The following is a 16,440-nucleotide window of genomic DNA, read 5'->3' as shown; positions in this document are numbered from 1 at the left end:
TAATTTAAAAATATAAGACAATAATTAATTGAACAATAATTTTTAGATAACATGAATCTTATTTTTTAAAAAGAGTCAAATCAACTTATTTTCTTTATTATTATTTTTATCTTTTTAAATCTTTTTATAAATTTCTTTCTTTCTATGTTTTGTTACTTTGTTATTTAATCTTTTCTTTATCTTTTTTATTAATTCTCTAACCCTTTTATATAGTTTTTATAAAAACTAATTTATTAAAATTCAATTCTATGTTTGTTGAGAGATGACTTATATTTGTTGACTACAATCTTATCAATATTAAAGTTCTTATAATTTAATAGTATTAATTTGATTGTATCAATTATATATTATCACATATTATTATCGACTAAATTGTTATATTATGTATATATATTTATGTATTTTAATTGTAATAAAATATTATATTTGAGTATATTAAGATATTTACTATTTTAACCTTATATCGGTTGTGGTGGTACTAGTTGATAATAATGACATTGAAGAATGTAAAAAAAAAACCATAAACTTAATGATTGATGATTAGTAATTAGTAAATTTGCAAGTGTATATTAATGTATGATGAAGAGAAGAGTGATGAGTGAGAATTGAAAGCATGGAAAAAATGAAGTTAATATCGAGAGAAACCATCAAACCCTCCACACCAACTCCTCCACACCTAAAAATCTACCCACTCTGCTTCATCGACCACATCGTTTTCCGCAACTACATCCCAATACTTCTGTTCTACTCTGCAAACCACCATTCCAAGAACCACCAAGCTTCCAAAATCTCAACCCTCAAGAAATCTTTATCCCATGTTCTGTCACGATACTACCCCTTCGCGGGGAAGCTCAGAGACCAACTTTCCATCGAATGCAACGACCAAGGTGTGTCCTTTCTCGTCACAACCTTCACATGCAACCTTTCATCGGTCCTCCACAATCCCAACCATGAAACCTTCGACCCTCTGTTCCCAGATCAACTACAGTGGAACCCCATGGAAACAGCTTCTTCAACCATTGTAGCCATTCAGATAAACTGTTTTGCATGCGGAGGAATCGCCATAAGCGTCTGCATGTGTCACAAAGTTGCCGACGCCGCCACACTCTGCAACTTCATCAATGACTGGGCCACATTCAGCCGCCATAACCAAAACCAAGAAGAAGAACAAGCAGAGTTGTTGTCATCATTACCCTTCCCTGTTCCCGGGGCTTCATTTTTCCCGCAAGAAGACTTGCCCGTTTTCCCGGAAGCTGCCTTCGTGAAAAACGACACCGTTTGCCGAAGGTTTGTGTTCAAGGCTGCTAAGATCGACTCGCTCAAAGCCATGGTGTCCTCCTCCGGCAACGTGCACAACCCCACGCGCGTGGAAGTTGTGAGTGCGTTGATCTACAAGCGCGCGGTTTCATCGCTAGGGTTGACTTTCAAAACGACGGCGTTCCGCACCGCCGTGAACCTCCGGAACAGAACGGTTCCTCCCCTTCCTGGAAAAAGCTTGGGGAATCTGGTTTGGTTTCTCTTCGTGTCCAACCTGGGTGAAGAGGCGGAGCTGCAGGAGTTGGTGGTGAAAATGAAAGAAGGGTTGAGCGAGTTCTGTGAGACGTGTGGGAAGAAGTTTGGAGGGAAGAAGAAGGACTCGAGGTTCATCACGGAGTGTCTGAAGCAGGCTACTAGGGTTACGGAGGGTGGGAGTTTGGTGTGTTGCGCGAGTTGGTGCAGGTTTCCGATGTACGAAGCGGATTTTGGGTGGGGGAAACCGTCGTGGGTGACCACTAGCGAGTGTCCGGTGAAGAATAGCGTTGTTTTGATGGATACGAGAGACGGTGAAGGGATTGAAGCGCTTGTGAACATGGAGGAGCATGACATGGCCAAGTTCGAGCGTGACTTCCACCTTCTTCAATATGCTTCTCTTAATCCATTAGTTCAACATGGTAGCTAAGAAACCCAAATAAATTCACATATTAGGTTTTTTTACCAAACTAGGCATATTTGCCTCTCTTATTACCAAACTAGGCAAATTCAAACCAAATTACCAAAATGGGGAAGTCGTGGGGGCCCAAACGATTTCAAATGAAGAAGTCGTGCCCCCCCTACACGACTTCACACTGTTCACATGAACAGTGTTGAAGTCGTGCACCCCAAAAACGACTTCTGATGACTGTAATCGATTACAACGTAATGGTAATCGATTACATAGTACTGAAATCGTGACAACCCTGCACGACTTCAAAAGAGTATGAGAAAAACGCACTGGTAATCGATTACAAGTGTGCTGTAATCGATTACCAGGTTGTATTTGGTGCAAGATTCATTCTGGTAAGCGATTACAAGAACTTGTAATCGATTACCAGTGTGTTTGGCTGGTTTTTGAAACTTTGTATTGTAATTGTGGTGCATATTGTGAAGTTTATTAAGTGTATTGATATGAATTTGTGTAAGCACGCATTGTTGTTGATTACATTGTCATGTATTTTTTTGTATAGGAAGAGTATATATAATTTAATGTATAACTTATAAGAGAAAATCATAAGATGAATTGAGAAATGAAATTTGTAGTATTTTATTGAATTAAAAGTGCATTACATAAGGAACAAGCTAAAATGAAAACAAAAGGACAGTACAAATTGAAAGGCATCTAGGAAGATGGTCCACCATGTGGACCAAAATGACGACGCAGATACTGAATGTCGTGCTCCACATGCTCAACTCAAGCATCAATAGTATCGAAGCGGTCACCCATGTTCAGCTCCAATTGTTCAAATCTTGCATTCATGCTATTGAAGCTGTCCCCAACAAATGTTCGGAGATCGTTTATCCCTGTCATGACCTCATCAAATCTACTAGTTCGTTGAACTGGTGGTAGTTGTAGTTGAGGAGGTGGTTCATTTTGAGGTTGAGGTGGAGGAGGAGAATTTCTGTGCACCCATCTGTTGTCAGCATTTTTGGTCAATCCAAATGATTGTATGACTCCTCCTGCTATTGTCCAATGTCTAGAAGGTGGGACTGATATTTCATCCTCCAGTGGAACTTGAAAATGTTCCAGGATGCGGGTGACCAAAGTTGGATATGGTAAAGGAGCACCTGGCCTCAAAGCCTTCTTCATCCTATGTCGGATGAGATGGGTCCAGTTTATCTGCTTTGCCGTCATTATAATCCACATTAACAGAAGATCTTCCTCAGTTGCCTGTGCAAAGTTAGAAACACGTGGAAACAAAACACGACATATAGTATAATGTAATACTCTAGCCTCAGCTGTCATATTCCCTGCTAGAATTCTATTGGTAGGGGGATTGTGTGGCAAACAAATTAATTGTCTGGCTATGTCTATATTGTATTCATTGGTCCAATCCTCAAATAATTTCCCCTCAAAGGGCAACCCAACAGAGGGAAGATCAGCTATAGAAGCAAAAATGCTGGGTTTGATAATAATTTTGACATTCTTGACCTCAGTTTTAATTGTGCCATTGTCAAAAAATTTGAGGTTACTATAAAAGACACGTACCAAATCAGGATAATATGGAGCAAAATCGCAGCAAAATTCATCCAATCCTAAATTTTTGACCATGCCATAAAATTCAAAAGTTTCGGGTTCAAAATAATCGTCATCTAGATATTTTGGCTCTATGATTTGACGGTCTTTGAATAGGGAGAAATACCTTTCCGCTAGTGCAGGAGTTGAAAATTGAAGATTTGGTTGTTCAGCAATGGGTGATGGTGGTGGTGAGGGTGACGGTGAGTTTTCTTCCGGTGAATCTTGACGGCGGCGACGTCCCCCACCTGTAGAAGATGACCCCCTTAACCTTTGCCTTTTTTAAGATCCCGCCATTTGAAAATGTAATCGGTGGAAATTGAAGGAAATGGAAAGGAGAGTGAAAATATGGTGTTTTGGAGTGAAAAAGAGTGAAAAAGGGGGAAGATATGGTGATTTTCGAGCTTGGAGAAGATGGAGAACGGTGGGAGGCGCTGCTGCTGGTGTGGGAGTGTGGTGGGTTCGTGAGGAGAGAGAAAAAATAGTATTTATAGACTAGGGTTTTGGACTGGTAATCGATTACGGGTTATTTGTAATCGATTACCAGAGCCACGGGTAATCGATTACGAAAACTCTGTAATCGATTACCAGGGTATTTGGTTACGTATTAGAAGCAGTCCTGTATGAGCCTTCACATTTACTTTCTTGTAATCGATTACGCAAATGGTGTAATCGATTACCAGTAAGTCTGGTGATGCAAAGATGAAATTATTTTCTAAGTCTGTAGACTGGTTATCTGGTAATCGATTACAGAAATCCTGTAATCGATTACCAGTGTCCTGGCTGGTGAATTACACCAAGTATTTGATATATTGTTTAGGGTTTAGCATTGTTTGAATGTATTATCTATTATAATTGTTTTTTATAAATAATTGAATGCAATAATAACATCAGAGGATAACAGTTTTTTATGATATAATTGGGATTGATTAATTAAAAGCACATGAAAAATAACCACATATTTATAAATAAAGAAAGCAAACAGTCTATCTATGTCCTCTAGTCCCACAAGGTGGTCTTCGTCGTTGTCGTTGGGCTCGCCTTTGTGGTGGTATTTGTAGTGTGGGACTGTGCGTTTGTTGGTCTTCATCCGTGGGATTACTTTCGTTGGACTGTTGAAGGTTTTGAAAATCACTTGTCGGTCGATACACGTTATGTGAGGATGAAATGCCACGATATGAAGATGGTGGAGTCATTGTCGACGTTCGAAAAACATTGTAAGGACCTCCACTTAATGGTGTTGATGGTGGAAAGGCGAAATAAGAGGTCTGAACCCCAGGATATGTTGATGTCGGTGGGATGTTTTGATGAAACCTTGAATTTGCAGATGGATGTTGATAGTTGTCATAGAGTAGAGGAGAGAGAAAAGAAGCGTAGCCACGTCAGCGCGGAGTTAACACCGTTACTACTAACTTAACGGACAGGACTAAAGTCATACACTTTTCATAATATAGGGACCTAATGTCTTCAATTTTAAAACCGGGTATTAAACGGAAATTTAGCTATTAACACGGGGACTAAGTAGGTATTTAAGCCTTAATAATATTTCATAAAATATTAAATTCAGTAACACCTACCCATCAACCTAAGGCATAAGGTACATCTCTCTTTTTAACTCAAACATCAATTTTTGCAAATAAGTGTACTTGTGATCAAGTGTGTTTCCAGAAGATTGAATGGTTTGAAGTTTAATAAATCCATATATGGAAGCTTGACCTTGGTCCACAATGACTGTGTCTATGTAGCTATAGCAAGATAATTAAGGATAAATATGGAATACAATGAAATATAATGAAAAATCTTACATACATCATAGTTGTATGATTGAAGTATTCAACATCCTATCTCCTCCAATGATCTCTAGTGCATCATTTAGATTAATATATAATGAAACATGACACTAGAAACTAAATACTCTTAACTCCTACTCTAACAAATAATCCTCTATTCAACCTGTTTAATTTCATCAGGAGCTTTCCTAGAAGATCATTTTCTACTTCTGCCATGTCATCATGTTCATGAATAGACCAACCCTTTAACCTTTAATTTAAACTCTATGTCTCTTCTACACACTTTTCTTCAAAATCACTCAAGTTTCCTTTTCACTCTTTAACCCACTAAAAGACTTTTGGATTTGATTGTTTTACCATTATCCCAACTCAAATTGATTGTTTTCCTATAGAGCCAGTAAGTTTCTGCTCCTTTTTCCTTTAATTCTTCAATCAAATTCATGTGTAGGGGTTCTCTTCGCATGTGTTAGATTTGTATTCTATCTATCTCTTTGTTGATTAGAGGTCTTAAGGACTTGCTCTAATCATGTTCTTGTGGTTTGTAGGTTTCTTTAGAGTTTCTTGAGCTCGAAGCAAGAGCAGCGAGCTGTGTTTAGTTGGGTAGCTCCTTTAAAGGTATGAGAAGCTAGTTCTATTCTATGTTAATTTATAAATTTTGAATTGATAGTATTTAAGATGTTTATGCTTGAAATGCTAGCTAATAATTTTTTTTGTTGAATATGAATTTGATCATATGATGATTTTTTATGCTGAGTGATTCTGTGTGTAGCTCTAATTGTATGAAGAATTATTGTGTTGAGTTGATTTATGGTGTTGAATTTGGTTTAAATGTGGAAGAGAAGTGAACTAGGTTGAGTTGTAAGTGTTCTAAGTCAAAATATATTACATTTTTAAAGTATGTTTAAAGGTTATTTGAGATTGGTTATAATGAATAATTAAATTGAAATCTGGTTTAGATAGGGTTGATAACATTTTGTTAATGTTTTGTGTTGGTTTTTAAGTGTATTTTGGGGTTTTGAACTAGTGAAATTTTGAATCATAGGTTCTATGTCAAAATGAAAGGTTTGGGGTATATTAGTAAGTCATTTCTGACTTGTTAGAGTACCTAAGTTACTTAAAAATGAGTTAGAATAGATAAATGTGATTTGGTATCTAAGTTGATAATTTAGTTGTTTTTGAGTTGATATCTTGTTGTAAACAACTTATCATTAGTTTAAGATAAGTTATACACTTTTGTTTAGGTCTAAAATGGTTTATAATCCGATTTAAGAGTGTTATAAGTTGGTAAAAGTGATTAGAATAGGTAATGGGTGGTTTAGAAGTGCTAATTTTGCAGTTTTAGTGAGAGTATAGGAGTTTTGGAAATGAGTTCCAGAAGTTGGGCGAGCCAGCTCACTTAGCTTGGGAAGCTTGCTGTTTTGGCGCTAGTTAGGCGAATGGAGGAGCTCGCTAGGCGAATATTTAGGGTGTTTGGCAGAGTGTTGTAGGGGCTAAGTGAGCCAACTCACTTAGCTTGGGAGAGCCACTGTCTTGCCTCTCGCTGGGCGAGTAGAAACTATTAGTTGGGCGAGTGAGTCTGCGTTCTTGGATGTTTCTCAACATTTTTTTCATGTTTATAGTTTTAAATATTATAATGTTTTGTTGTATTATCTGTTATAAGGTTTGGGACATATGTTTGAATGGAATGATGGTTATAAGGAGTTCAAGGAGAATTCCTTTAAATGGTTATGTATGTAAGAGTATGTATTGATATAGGAAGCTAGTAATTAGAGGTTATTTTGACGCTCTTAATAACCTCTAGTCTCAAGAAGAGAAGGATGGTTATGTGGTGGAGAGTAGTAGGAGGTCCCTAGTCTATTGGTTATTTGTTAGCCATAGATGTTTGAAAGGATTAACCTAGGAGTGTGGCGAAGTGTTGTTGAAAATGTTGTTGTTGTTGTTGTTATACCACCTCAAAGGCAAAGCCTCTATAGTTTGATATTAGTACATGTAAGTGTATGTATTGATATAAGAATACTCTTTGATGACTAATAATTGAATTATTTAATGATGTTATGTCTATTCTTTGATAAACTAGCTTACCCTTTTCTTTGTGTTTGTGTTTGCTCATCTCTTGGGTTGCAATAATCATCACTATGATGTGAGCAGATAAGGATCTGTCTTTGGATAAAATGTTAGGTGGTGGTGATGGAGTAGAAGACTAGTCTTAGACTTTGTAGATTTTGATGATGTGTATATGTTTATAGTTGTGTATAGACTCTTTTGATAAACTTCTATCTACACTTTAAGTCTCACATGTAAAGAGTTGTTGAATAATATTTTATTTTCTCTTCTGGTATATGTTATACTATTATGGTCACTCTTGAATAAATGTAAAAGTTCATATATGCTTTCTTCGTGTCTGTTCTAGTTTATTGCTACATGATCTATCTTATAATAATGTTAATACTATTAAAAATTTAGGATGTTACACCAACTCACTTATTTATAGTCAATCTCTCAATACAAAAACCCACCTATCTTTTAAGAGGATATTAACTAGAAAAATAAATTAAATATATTATTATATTTCATGAAATCTAATCTAGTTTATACACCTTTTGTAACTAATTTATCTTGTTTAATATCTTATTAATTAAAATATTATTCACCAAATCCTAATTCTTAGAAGATCTTTTAAATGAAACAAATATTTTAAAATATTATTAAACCCTTTTATATCTTTGAAAATCTTCAAATAAAATAAATGTTTTAAATTAAATTATTTTATATCTTATAAGAAGTTTAAATAATTTTGTTAAGTAAATTATACCTCATTAATAGAAGAATGTACCAAACCAACAACCATTGCAGCAATATGTTGTAGAACATATTCTCGAGAAGCAATGTAGGTAAGCAATGTTGTATTTGGGTTTTTACAGTTCACAGATCATTTTCCATCCTCACAACCTTATCTCCATATTTGCTGAAGTTGAACTAGATGAAGCAAAGTTCATACCACTTAATGATCTTGCATTGTATTTCTTAAAAGTAAAGGTGGGATAAAATCCACGTGAGACTCCTTTATAACCTGACATGGTGCTCTTTTCCAAATATTGCACCAACTACATCATATGAAGATATATGTGATGTAGGTTTTGAATTATACTTATGTATCACTAGTCTTATATTTAATACTTATTCTTAATTATTAATTGGGTTGTTACATGATTTTAATTGAACACGAGTAATTTCCTTGATTTAAGGAGAAACACACGAAGTTAGTTACATGAAGCACATGATTTCCCTTAAAATAGGAAAGTGATACGTGAAGTAGGGTTAAATATGTTTTTAGTCCCTTAACTATCAAGTGGATTGTTTTTAGTCCCTTTTTCAAAGTAAGGTACATTTTAGTCCTCCTCCTTAAGGAAATCTTAATTTTTGGTCCTTCAAAACTAACATCTTTAAAAACCTGCTGATGTGGTTAACATCTCTACACGTGTGTTCACAGCTCTGCTTCCTATCTCTTGCCACGTTGCATTATTAAGTTGATTGGTAAAATTTGCTTGAAAGTGTATTGTGAAGGGTGAAGAACGAAGAAGACATCATCATTTTTTCGTTCTTCCATGGTAGACCATCTTACTAAAAGCTATAAGAACATAAAAATAGTTAAACTGTACCAACCCCTTGTCAATTTTCCACACCTTCACTGATAAAATCTAACCCAAAGCTAAAAATTAAACTCCTTTCACCCGCATTTCTCCAACATGCTCCCCAATCAGAAAACCTAAAAACCTCATTTTCCCCGAAGCCAAAAGCAGAAACAGATCTAACCCCATGAAACAATGCCGCCAGCCACAAGACCCCACCTTTGAATCTGGAACCTCCATGCAGGCTCCTCCGATCTGCGAGGCTCATAAAAGGGGGCAACCAAAACGCCGCAAAATCAAAGGGAAGAGGGGAGAAAGAAAACTCAGGATAAAGAAGCTTCACATTTTTTAGCCATATTTCTTTCTCGCTTCCATGTGTTTTACTTCATTGTAGAAGTATTCTACTGTTCTTGCAATTGTCTTTGTAACTGAATTTTTTGTGTGGCTAATTCCACCAAATTCAAAAATATCTTCCTCACCCTGTTATAAATCGAGTATACCTCTCCAAAATTTTCCTTCTGTGTTCCAAAGAAATATCTGTTTCACTATTTCAGGAATATGCTTCTTGGCAAACTAAGTAGCAATTTGCTGAATCCAATCCCAAATTATACCACATTAATACTTGTTCGAATAAAGAAAAATGATTTGATTTTAGCTTGGGAAATAAGAATGTCACTCAATTCTTATTTACCAATGTGTAGTGATTCTTAATTAATATTCATTTGTTATCATGAATGAAACGTTTCGTCTCAAATTTAGTATGTAAATTCGTTATCAAATATATGTTTTCCATATCAAGGTACTAATTAGAACAAACAAATATAGGATTAAGCTTGACGTATGTTTGATTTATCAAATAGAAGCTCCCTTTATTGAATTTTTTGAAGTCATCGTTTTCTTGTTGATCTTGTTGAACTGCAACACCATAGATCCAGATCAGGGCTCTTCGAGAAGCAGGAAGGTAGTGACATACACGAAATCCCTTATTTCTCTGAATGTTTTCTGGTACAAATTTATGTTTATTATGCTCCCAAAACGTAATTCAACAAATTCATCACTTTGAATTCCCCGTATCATTGCAAACATTATTCTCTAATTGCATTAAGAAATTGCTCCGATGCAGCCATCTGGACAACAAACAAAACGAAGACAGCACACCTTCTCGACTTCTCTCGCGTCAATATGTAAGTCTCTTCACTCCTCATTTTTCCTATTCTTCATCTTCTTTTTTCCAGTCCATTCATTTTCCCGCCTGATTCACCTCCAATCTCTGCTTTACAGTTCAAGAAACACTTAACTGCTGCAACTTAACCACAATATATATTAACCGCCAGGTTCATCTCTAATCTCCCTGTTCTTCCCAAGAGGTCAACCATGCATCCATAATTCCAAGTCACAACATTTCTCTCAGGCATTGTATCGAACATCTTTCGTGCATCTCTAGTAGCGTCACCAAATCAAACACGATGGTGCACCTCCTCCCGGCCCAAGGCGTCACCGGCGACACCGCACTCCGCAACTTCCCCCTGCACGTGAAAAGCGCGATCGAACAACCTCATCTTTGGAAGAAGGTGAGTGGACGAAGGGAAGAGGTTGGAGCGGTAAACAAATATGCAAACTAGGGTTTGGGGCTTGGAGGAAAGGGAAGAGACCACAATGCCAAGAGTTTGCGAGGAAGATTAAAAGTTCTTCAAGTACCACTTAATTAATTTCGATTTTGTTCAAACTTGGAAAGATATATTGAATATCACGTATACTTCAAAATAACATGTACTTCAAAATAACATGTGAAGGTACTTATAACCATCATATGTACTTAAAAGTGACTTTTTATATTCCTAACCATCTTCTTCTCTGGTTCTAGATTATTAGGTTATAATCTTTAAAATTTACAAGCTCCTTTGCTTTTGTGTCTTCCTACTTATTTTAGTTTTGTTCTTGTAAAACTTTGAAATCTTTTTATTCTTTTCATTGCCATAATTATTGCTTTTATTCATAGTTCTTCTTATACCCCATCTTCAATGAACTTTTCCATATCCTATTTATATCAATTAGCCTACAAATCTATAGTTGGATCACTATAAGTCTATTTAGACCACAGGCTAAACAAATCGGATCAAAATGGGTAGTCTTCACCTTAGGTTACTATTAAGAAAATATGAAAAAAACTCTATATGAAGGAAAGGTAGAAAATTTGAAAAAAAAGAAAAAACTGGAAGTGGAAGAAGATGGTGTAGATCTTTACTAATAATTTGTATGAGAGTACTTCACCCGGGATGAAATTGACTATTTACCCTTTGTATGAAGTTGGTAGCATTAGAAGTTTTATCGTTTCTGCTTAATAGGCATCATGAAAATATGCATTGAACCATGAAACTTTTCACTACAGCGGAGGTGAAAAACTATCAGTTAAGCTGGCTGATTGAAGAGATTAATACGGTGTTAAGAGCTTATGAACATCTTATAATCAAATCCTTTAAAAGTGGCTTATATAGAGAGGTTTATACCCATTTATATGTTATAATTTGACAAAATCTGTGAAATAGGGTTATTCAAAACCAGTATAAGAGTCTCAATAAACCTCAGATAAAACCTCTTCCAATCTTAGAAAGTTAGTTTAACTTTAAATCAACTTTATACAACTAACTTATAAAGGTAAGATTTACTTGAAGTTGTATATTTTAATGCAATCATATCTATAATCTACATGAGATCTCTATCAAAACACAAGAAAATGCTTCTCTGAATAATCATTTATTATTTAAAAGGAAGCAAGCTTATTGATAAGCTTAATGTTTGTCATCACACATCACCCACTTTTATCTGTGCTCCAATATCAAAATCCTTTCTGATTGGAAAAAGAATACCCGAGCCCCCTAAAGTTGATATTCTTGGAAAGGAAAAATAAAAGTCAAGTAGCAACAGTAAATCTTCCTTTCGTGCATTTAGTTGGATTTTTGTTGAAGATGCAGAAAAGGGCAGGGCAGGATCAATCATGCTATGAATAGACTTTGGTCTACGGATGAATAATCTGCAGAATCATAAAAGTAGCCAGGGGCTTCAGCAACAAGCCTTGGATCATAACATTCTGATATATCTATATTCTGCTGCCCAAAATTCATGTTGTACCATTCAGTTTGCAGCAAAAAGAAATTCAGGTCCTCTTCCAAAGGTGCAGAAGCTGCATCACCACACAATAATAGATTCCTTTGATAAAAATCCAGATCAGAAATGCAATCAACATCAAATCCATCAGTTTTCAATCCCAAATTTGAGGTGAAAATGGGCTCTGGAGATTGATCATTAGGGATGAGGCTTTTGGACTGTTTAGGAAAGGTGTCAACAACAGTTCCCATTGAACTCACAGGACTCACATAATCACTCTTGTAACCAGCATATAAAGTTTTGGTGTCTAAGCTGGGAGCAACCTCTTCTTCTGTTATAGAAGGATTAGAATTAATCGAAGCAATCGATTGTGATTGATCAACCTGAATGGGATGCCGTGTACCGTGTAATGGCAACTGGCTGAAGCTATCCTCTAATTGAACAGTTGTCTTCTGTTCTTCTTTGAGTGGTCCTTTTGGAAACTCACCCCAAGAGTACTGTGTTTGTATGGTGCAATCAAATATTGCATGGCTTGCTTCTGATGATTCTACAGATGAAAAAGGTTGATTGAGGCTCATCTGTGAACTTTTTGGTGAAGATCTTCTTTTTTCGGTTGTAGGCTCTGACAAGATTCTCTTGAGGTCGCCTTCATGACTTGGAGCATCCATCTGTAGTAAACTTTCATCTGAATGACTGAAGCTGTCAATGACAACATCACTTTGTTGCTTGTTGCTTGCAGTGTTTAGAAAACTAAAACTTCCTGGATCTTTTGAAGGAGAATCCGAATGCTTTACTCCACTTGACGAAGATTTCTGATCATTTTCCTTTTGCAACCTACTCAAGTAGAGCCTGTATTTCTGCAGGATAAATTTTTTTCTCATCAAGGAACCCTATGAATTTCAAACTACAAACTTAAAGACCATTAACAGTTTTCTCCCTCTTATTTCTCTCGAGTCTTCACATTTAATTTTATGAGGGGGATCTGAATCTTCGTTGTATTATTTCTGACTTTAATAAATGCATACTGTTTGGTTCAGAGAAGGGGAAGGAAGAGGAGGGAAAATCAAGTATTCCAAACTTTGTAGGGTCAGAAAAGGTTGTTGAGGAGAGATTTTCGTTCCCCACCCCTCCAAACCTCTGAACCAAACATGGAAATTTTATCAAAATTCCTCCACTCTTCATTATTTTTCCCCTCCAACTAAACAGTATCTTAAAGACAATTCCTGTCATGACTTTAGCACAATATGGAGTATTAAGATACCCAGATGTTTATTGACAGTAATGTTATGACTGAAGTGTCCTATTTCGCACTCTTTCAATGATAATAGCTGAGGACTGTTAATATAGTATCACTTATGCAATGCATATGAGCAAGTGATATACCTGCAAGTGACTAGCAACATTTTCTCTGGTTAACCAGGGAACACTCATCAAATCAAGAATTTTCTTGGGACCAACTTCTGCCAAACATAAATTATATGTTACGTTCTTGTACATAAAAGACAAGAAGGTTTTTGTCATATTAACAAAAAGAGTAAGGTCAGAAATTACAGTGTTGTTTACCTAAGTCATAATTCATAATTACACTTAGCTGGGAAGGTTGATAGAAAACTTACTATCAAATCCAATTTGATTCACGGCTTTGACAAATTTCTGGTGAAGATCCACAGACCAAACTACCCTAGCTTTCTTTGTGGGAGAATGATCTCCAAATTCTTTGTCATCGTGCTTGCTATCTGCATCTTTTCTTTTCTTTATTGAGGTAATTTCTTCTACGGCAAAGATGTTACCATCATCGGACTGATCTGATCCATTCATCAGCAAGTGAAGGGCCTCAAAACCCTCATGGCTTTCAAAATCTCTCGCTTCATGCATCCTTTTTCTAAAGACGTGCTGCCATATGTTTCTCAGTTCTTTCATCCTTATAGGCTTGAGAAGATAATCACATGCACCATGTTGGACACCTTTCATTACTCTACTGGTTTCTCCATCAACAGACATCACTGTACAGCATTTCCAAATGTGATCAAAAGATTACTTATTGTCAGCATAGACTTCAACTCAATGTGATAAAAAAGATTACTTGATATCACTTAATGAAAAATATTAACATATAAAATTAAAAGAGAACTGACTGATGACAGGAAGATCCATCTCAAGTCCAACTTGCTCAAGAAGTTTGAAGCCATCCATGTCAGGCATGTTCACATCGCTGATCACTATGTCATATGCATCTTTCCTTTCTCGAAGTTTTTTCAGAGCCTCTGTTGCTAAACAACATGTAGTCACTGAAACATATAATAACTGAGTCAGAAGAAAATAAGTAATTGTTGTCCTAACCAGAGCGCTCACAATGGACATAAGATGTGCTTGCTTCCAAAATTTGCTAATTTCATGAAAATTTGTATGAACAGAGTAACAAGAAATTATTATAAAGAGGTAGGAGGAGGATTTGAATTTCAAAGTTACTAAAGATGTCGAATGAATTAAATACATGAAAGACCTTATGTTACATTTACAAATCGTTGAGCTCGAGCTTTTGCATAGCTCAATCCAATCTAATTCCATAAACTGCTAGAGTACTTGACTTAAATAATGTAAAAAAAAAGAACTGTCCATGTTATGAAAGCTTTTACTGATACCATTGACATTTAGACTAACACTCGTATGACTTCTAAATCATTCCTTCAGTATGGAGTCACATCTCTGGTTGGACAGGGCTTCTAAATCATTCTTTCTATGTGGAGTCACATAACTGGTTGGATTATATTTCAACTTGCGTGGGGTTTTTATTTGTGACATATAAAGTATGTAAATGCCAATGAGTTCTTTTGCTTAACTGTGGCAATTCAAATTGCCTCATATTGGTAACTTGGGTTCATTAATATGCCATCTTTCAATAAACATCATGGCATCAATTAAGAAGAAACCTTATTCTTGATTTCTATTCTTTAATTACTGAGACTAATAGTTGAAGCTCAGCTCAACTTTGTGCAAATAAATTGAACCCAAAGTGCAAAAAGATGCATAACGAACAGAAGTTAGCAGAAGGCTTAAACTCTTCTCTACCTACCACCATATAGAAACAGGAAAATTTGAACTCAACTAAGTTGTCAGTGTTTCCATTGTCGTGTTAAACTAAGTAGTGACATATTGGGCATTTCAGAACGCCACAGAAAGTGTACACAAAGTTTTGTTTGTTCAGATTAATAGGCGAACCTATCATAATAGAATTGGTGATTCCTGAGATGAGTTAATAAATAGTCTATCAGGTTAGATTTTATCTCAAAATCAATTGGTATAACAGGGATCCATGTGTTGCAGAAGCCTCTTGGCAACATACAAACCCAGATACTTTTGATTAAGCCCCTTCAATCTTGATAAGTTCTATCATCCAAATTTCCCAACTTTTTTCTTACTGAAAAATGGAATAAAAAAAACAGCTTCGTACTCTGAGAAACACTTCAGTTCAAAATTATAAACAAACGAATTAAACGGACCAAACAAAACACTACTGAGACGCATGCAACTATCAAATATAGCTCAGCATGAACACATCCCATCACAGACTAAAGATTCAGATGCAGCAAGTAAAAAACCAGAATCCAGCTATAGAAGACAAATAGCGTAACACAAGCTCTAAAAAATAGGAAATGAGTTTCTTCACAAGTTAAAACCAGCTTATCAAAACGTTAAAAAATAAAATTTAGAGAGCTTATATGGTTAAATTTATACAAATTAACTTAAGAACTAACAAATTTTAGCTTAGAGAGAAGTTACTTTTATTCCTTGTTATGTTTCTCTTCCAAAAGTTTGTTACAGAGAAGTTTATCCAATCACATCCAGCTTATAGATGTCAAAGCCCTTTTGTGCAACAAATCAACGCCACAACAACAGTAGCAGAGTGGAGAAACAAAAGGGTAACATAATAATTAGCAGTGATGATGAGTAAAACAAACCAACCTTCATACAAACACTTCTTGAGCATCTTTTCAAGGATCCTCAACCATGTTGGATCATCATCAACAACAAGAACTCGCAGACCAGCTGGAAAAGCCTCATGGCGTGGCGAAGAGAAGCAACCATTGTCCATGCTTTTGGAGAGAAGAGTCATAAGGATCACTGCTTCTCAGTTCAAGAAAAAAATGGGTTTGCCTTCTTTGGGTTTAAATTAAAATTTGAGGTGAAGGGAATATATGTGTGTGTATGTATATATTATACAGGTATATATATATATATATATATATATATATATATATATATATGTGTGTGTGTGTGTGTGTGTGTATAAATTTTCATGCACTGTGACAAAAAAGCACTGACGAATATTAACGGTCCCAGTGGCGCACATTAGCTCATGCGGCCTTTGGGTTATGATCTTCCAATT

The 16,440-nt window shown here is 35.8% G+C and overlaps 2 protein-coding genes and 1 long non-coding RNA gene across 5 annotated transcripts; 2 read left to right on the top strand and 1 right to left on the bottom strand.

Moving 5' to 3' along the window:
• The first annotated feature begins 613 nt into the window (after nt 1–613).
• LOC108326929 (stemmadenine O-acetyltransferase) lies at nt 614–1,939 on the top strand. The gene has a single exon (XM_017560547.1). It carries the CDS (start codon nt 614–616, stop codon nt 1,937–1,939), a length of 1,326 nt encoding a protein of 441 aa, XP_017416036.1.
• Nucleotides 1,940–9,016: 7,077 nt separating this feature from the next.
• LOC108339537 (uncharacterized) lies at nt 9,017–10,894 on the top strand. Of its 3 annotated transcripts, XR_001833099.2 has the most exons (3): nt 9,037–9,909; nt 10,072–10,132; nt 10,230–10,894. It is a non-coding gene; the product is annotated as an uncharacterized LOC108339537 (long non-coding RNA). The 3 variants fall into 3 exon arrangements; XR_008250399.1 differs by having other exon boundaries at nt 9,017–9,909; nt 10,072–10,894; XR_008250400.1 differs by having other exon boundaries at nt 9,017–9,953; nt 10,072–10,894.
• Nucleotides 10,895–11,686: 792 nt separating this feature from the next.
• Nucleotides 11,687–16,238, bottom strand: LOC108336432 (two-component response regulator ARR11). The gene is made up of 5 exons (XM_017572885.2): nt 16,017–16,238; nt 14,189–14,341; nt 13,670–14,056; nt 13,437–13,513; nt 11,687–12,910 (listed from the first exon to the last, which is right to left on the bottom strand). Exons 1-5 carry the CDS (start codon nt 16,165–16,167, stop codon nt 11,942–11,944), a joined length of 1,737 nt encoding a protein of 578 aa, XP_017428374.1. The 5' UTR covers nt 16,168–16,238; the 3' UTR covers nt 11,687–11,941.
• Nucleotides 16,239–16,440: the final 202 nt, after the last annotated feature.

Source organism: Vigna angularis, chromosome 1 (assembly GCF_016808095.1).
Source record: "Vigna angularis cultivar LongXiaoDou No.4 chromosome 1, ASM1680809v1, whole genome shotgun sequence".
NCBI lineage: Eukaryota > Viridiplantae > Streptophyta > Magnoliopsida > Fabales > Fabaceae > Vigna > Vigna angularis.
This window is presented reverse-complemented; position numbering and strand designations above follow the sequence as displayed.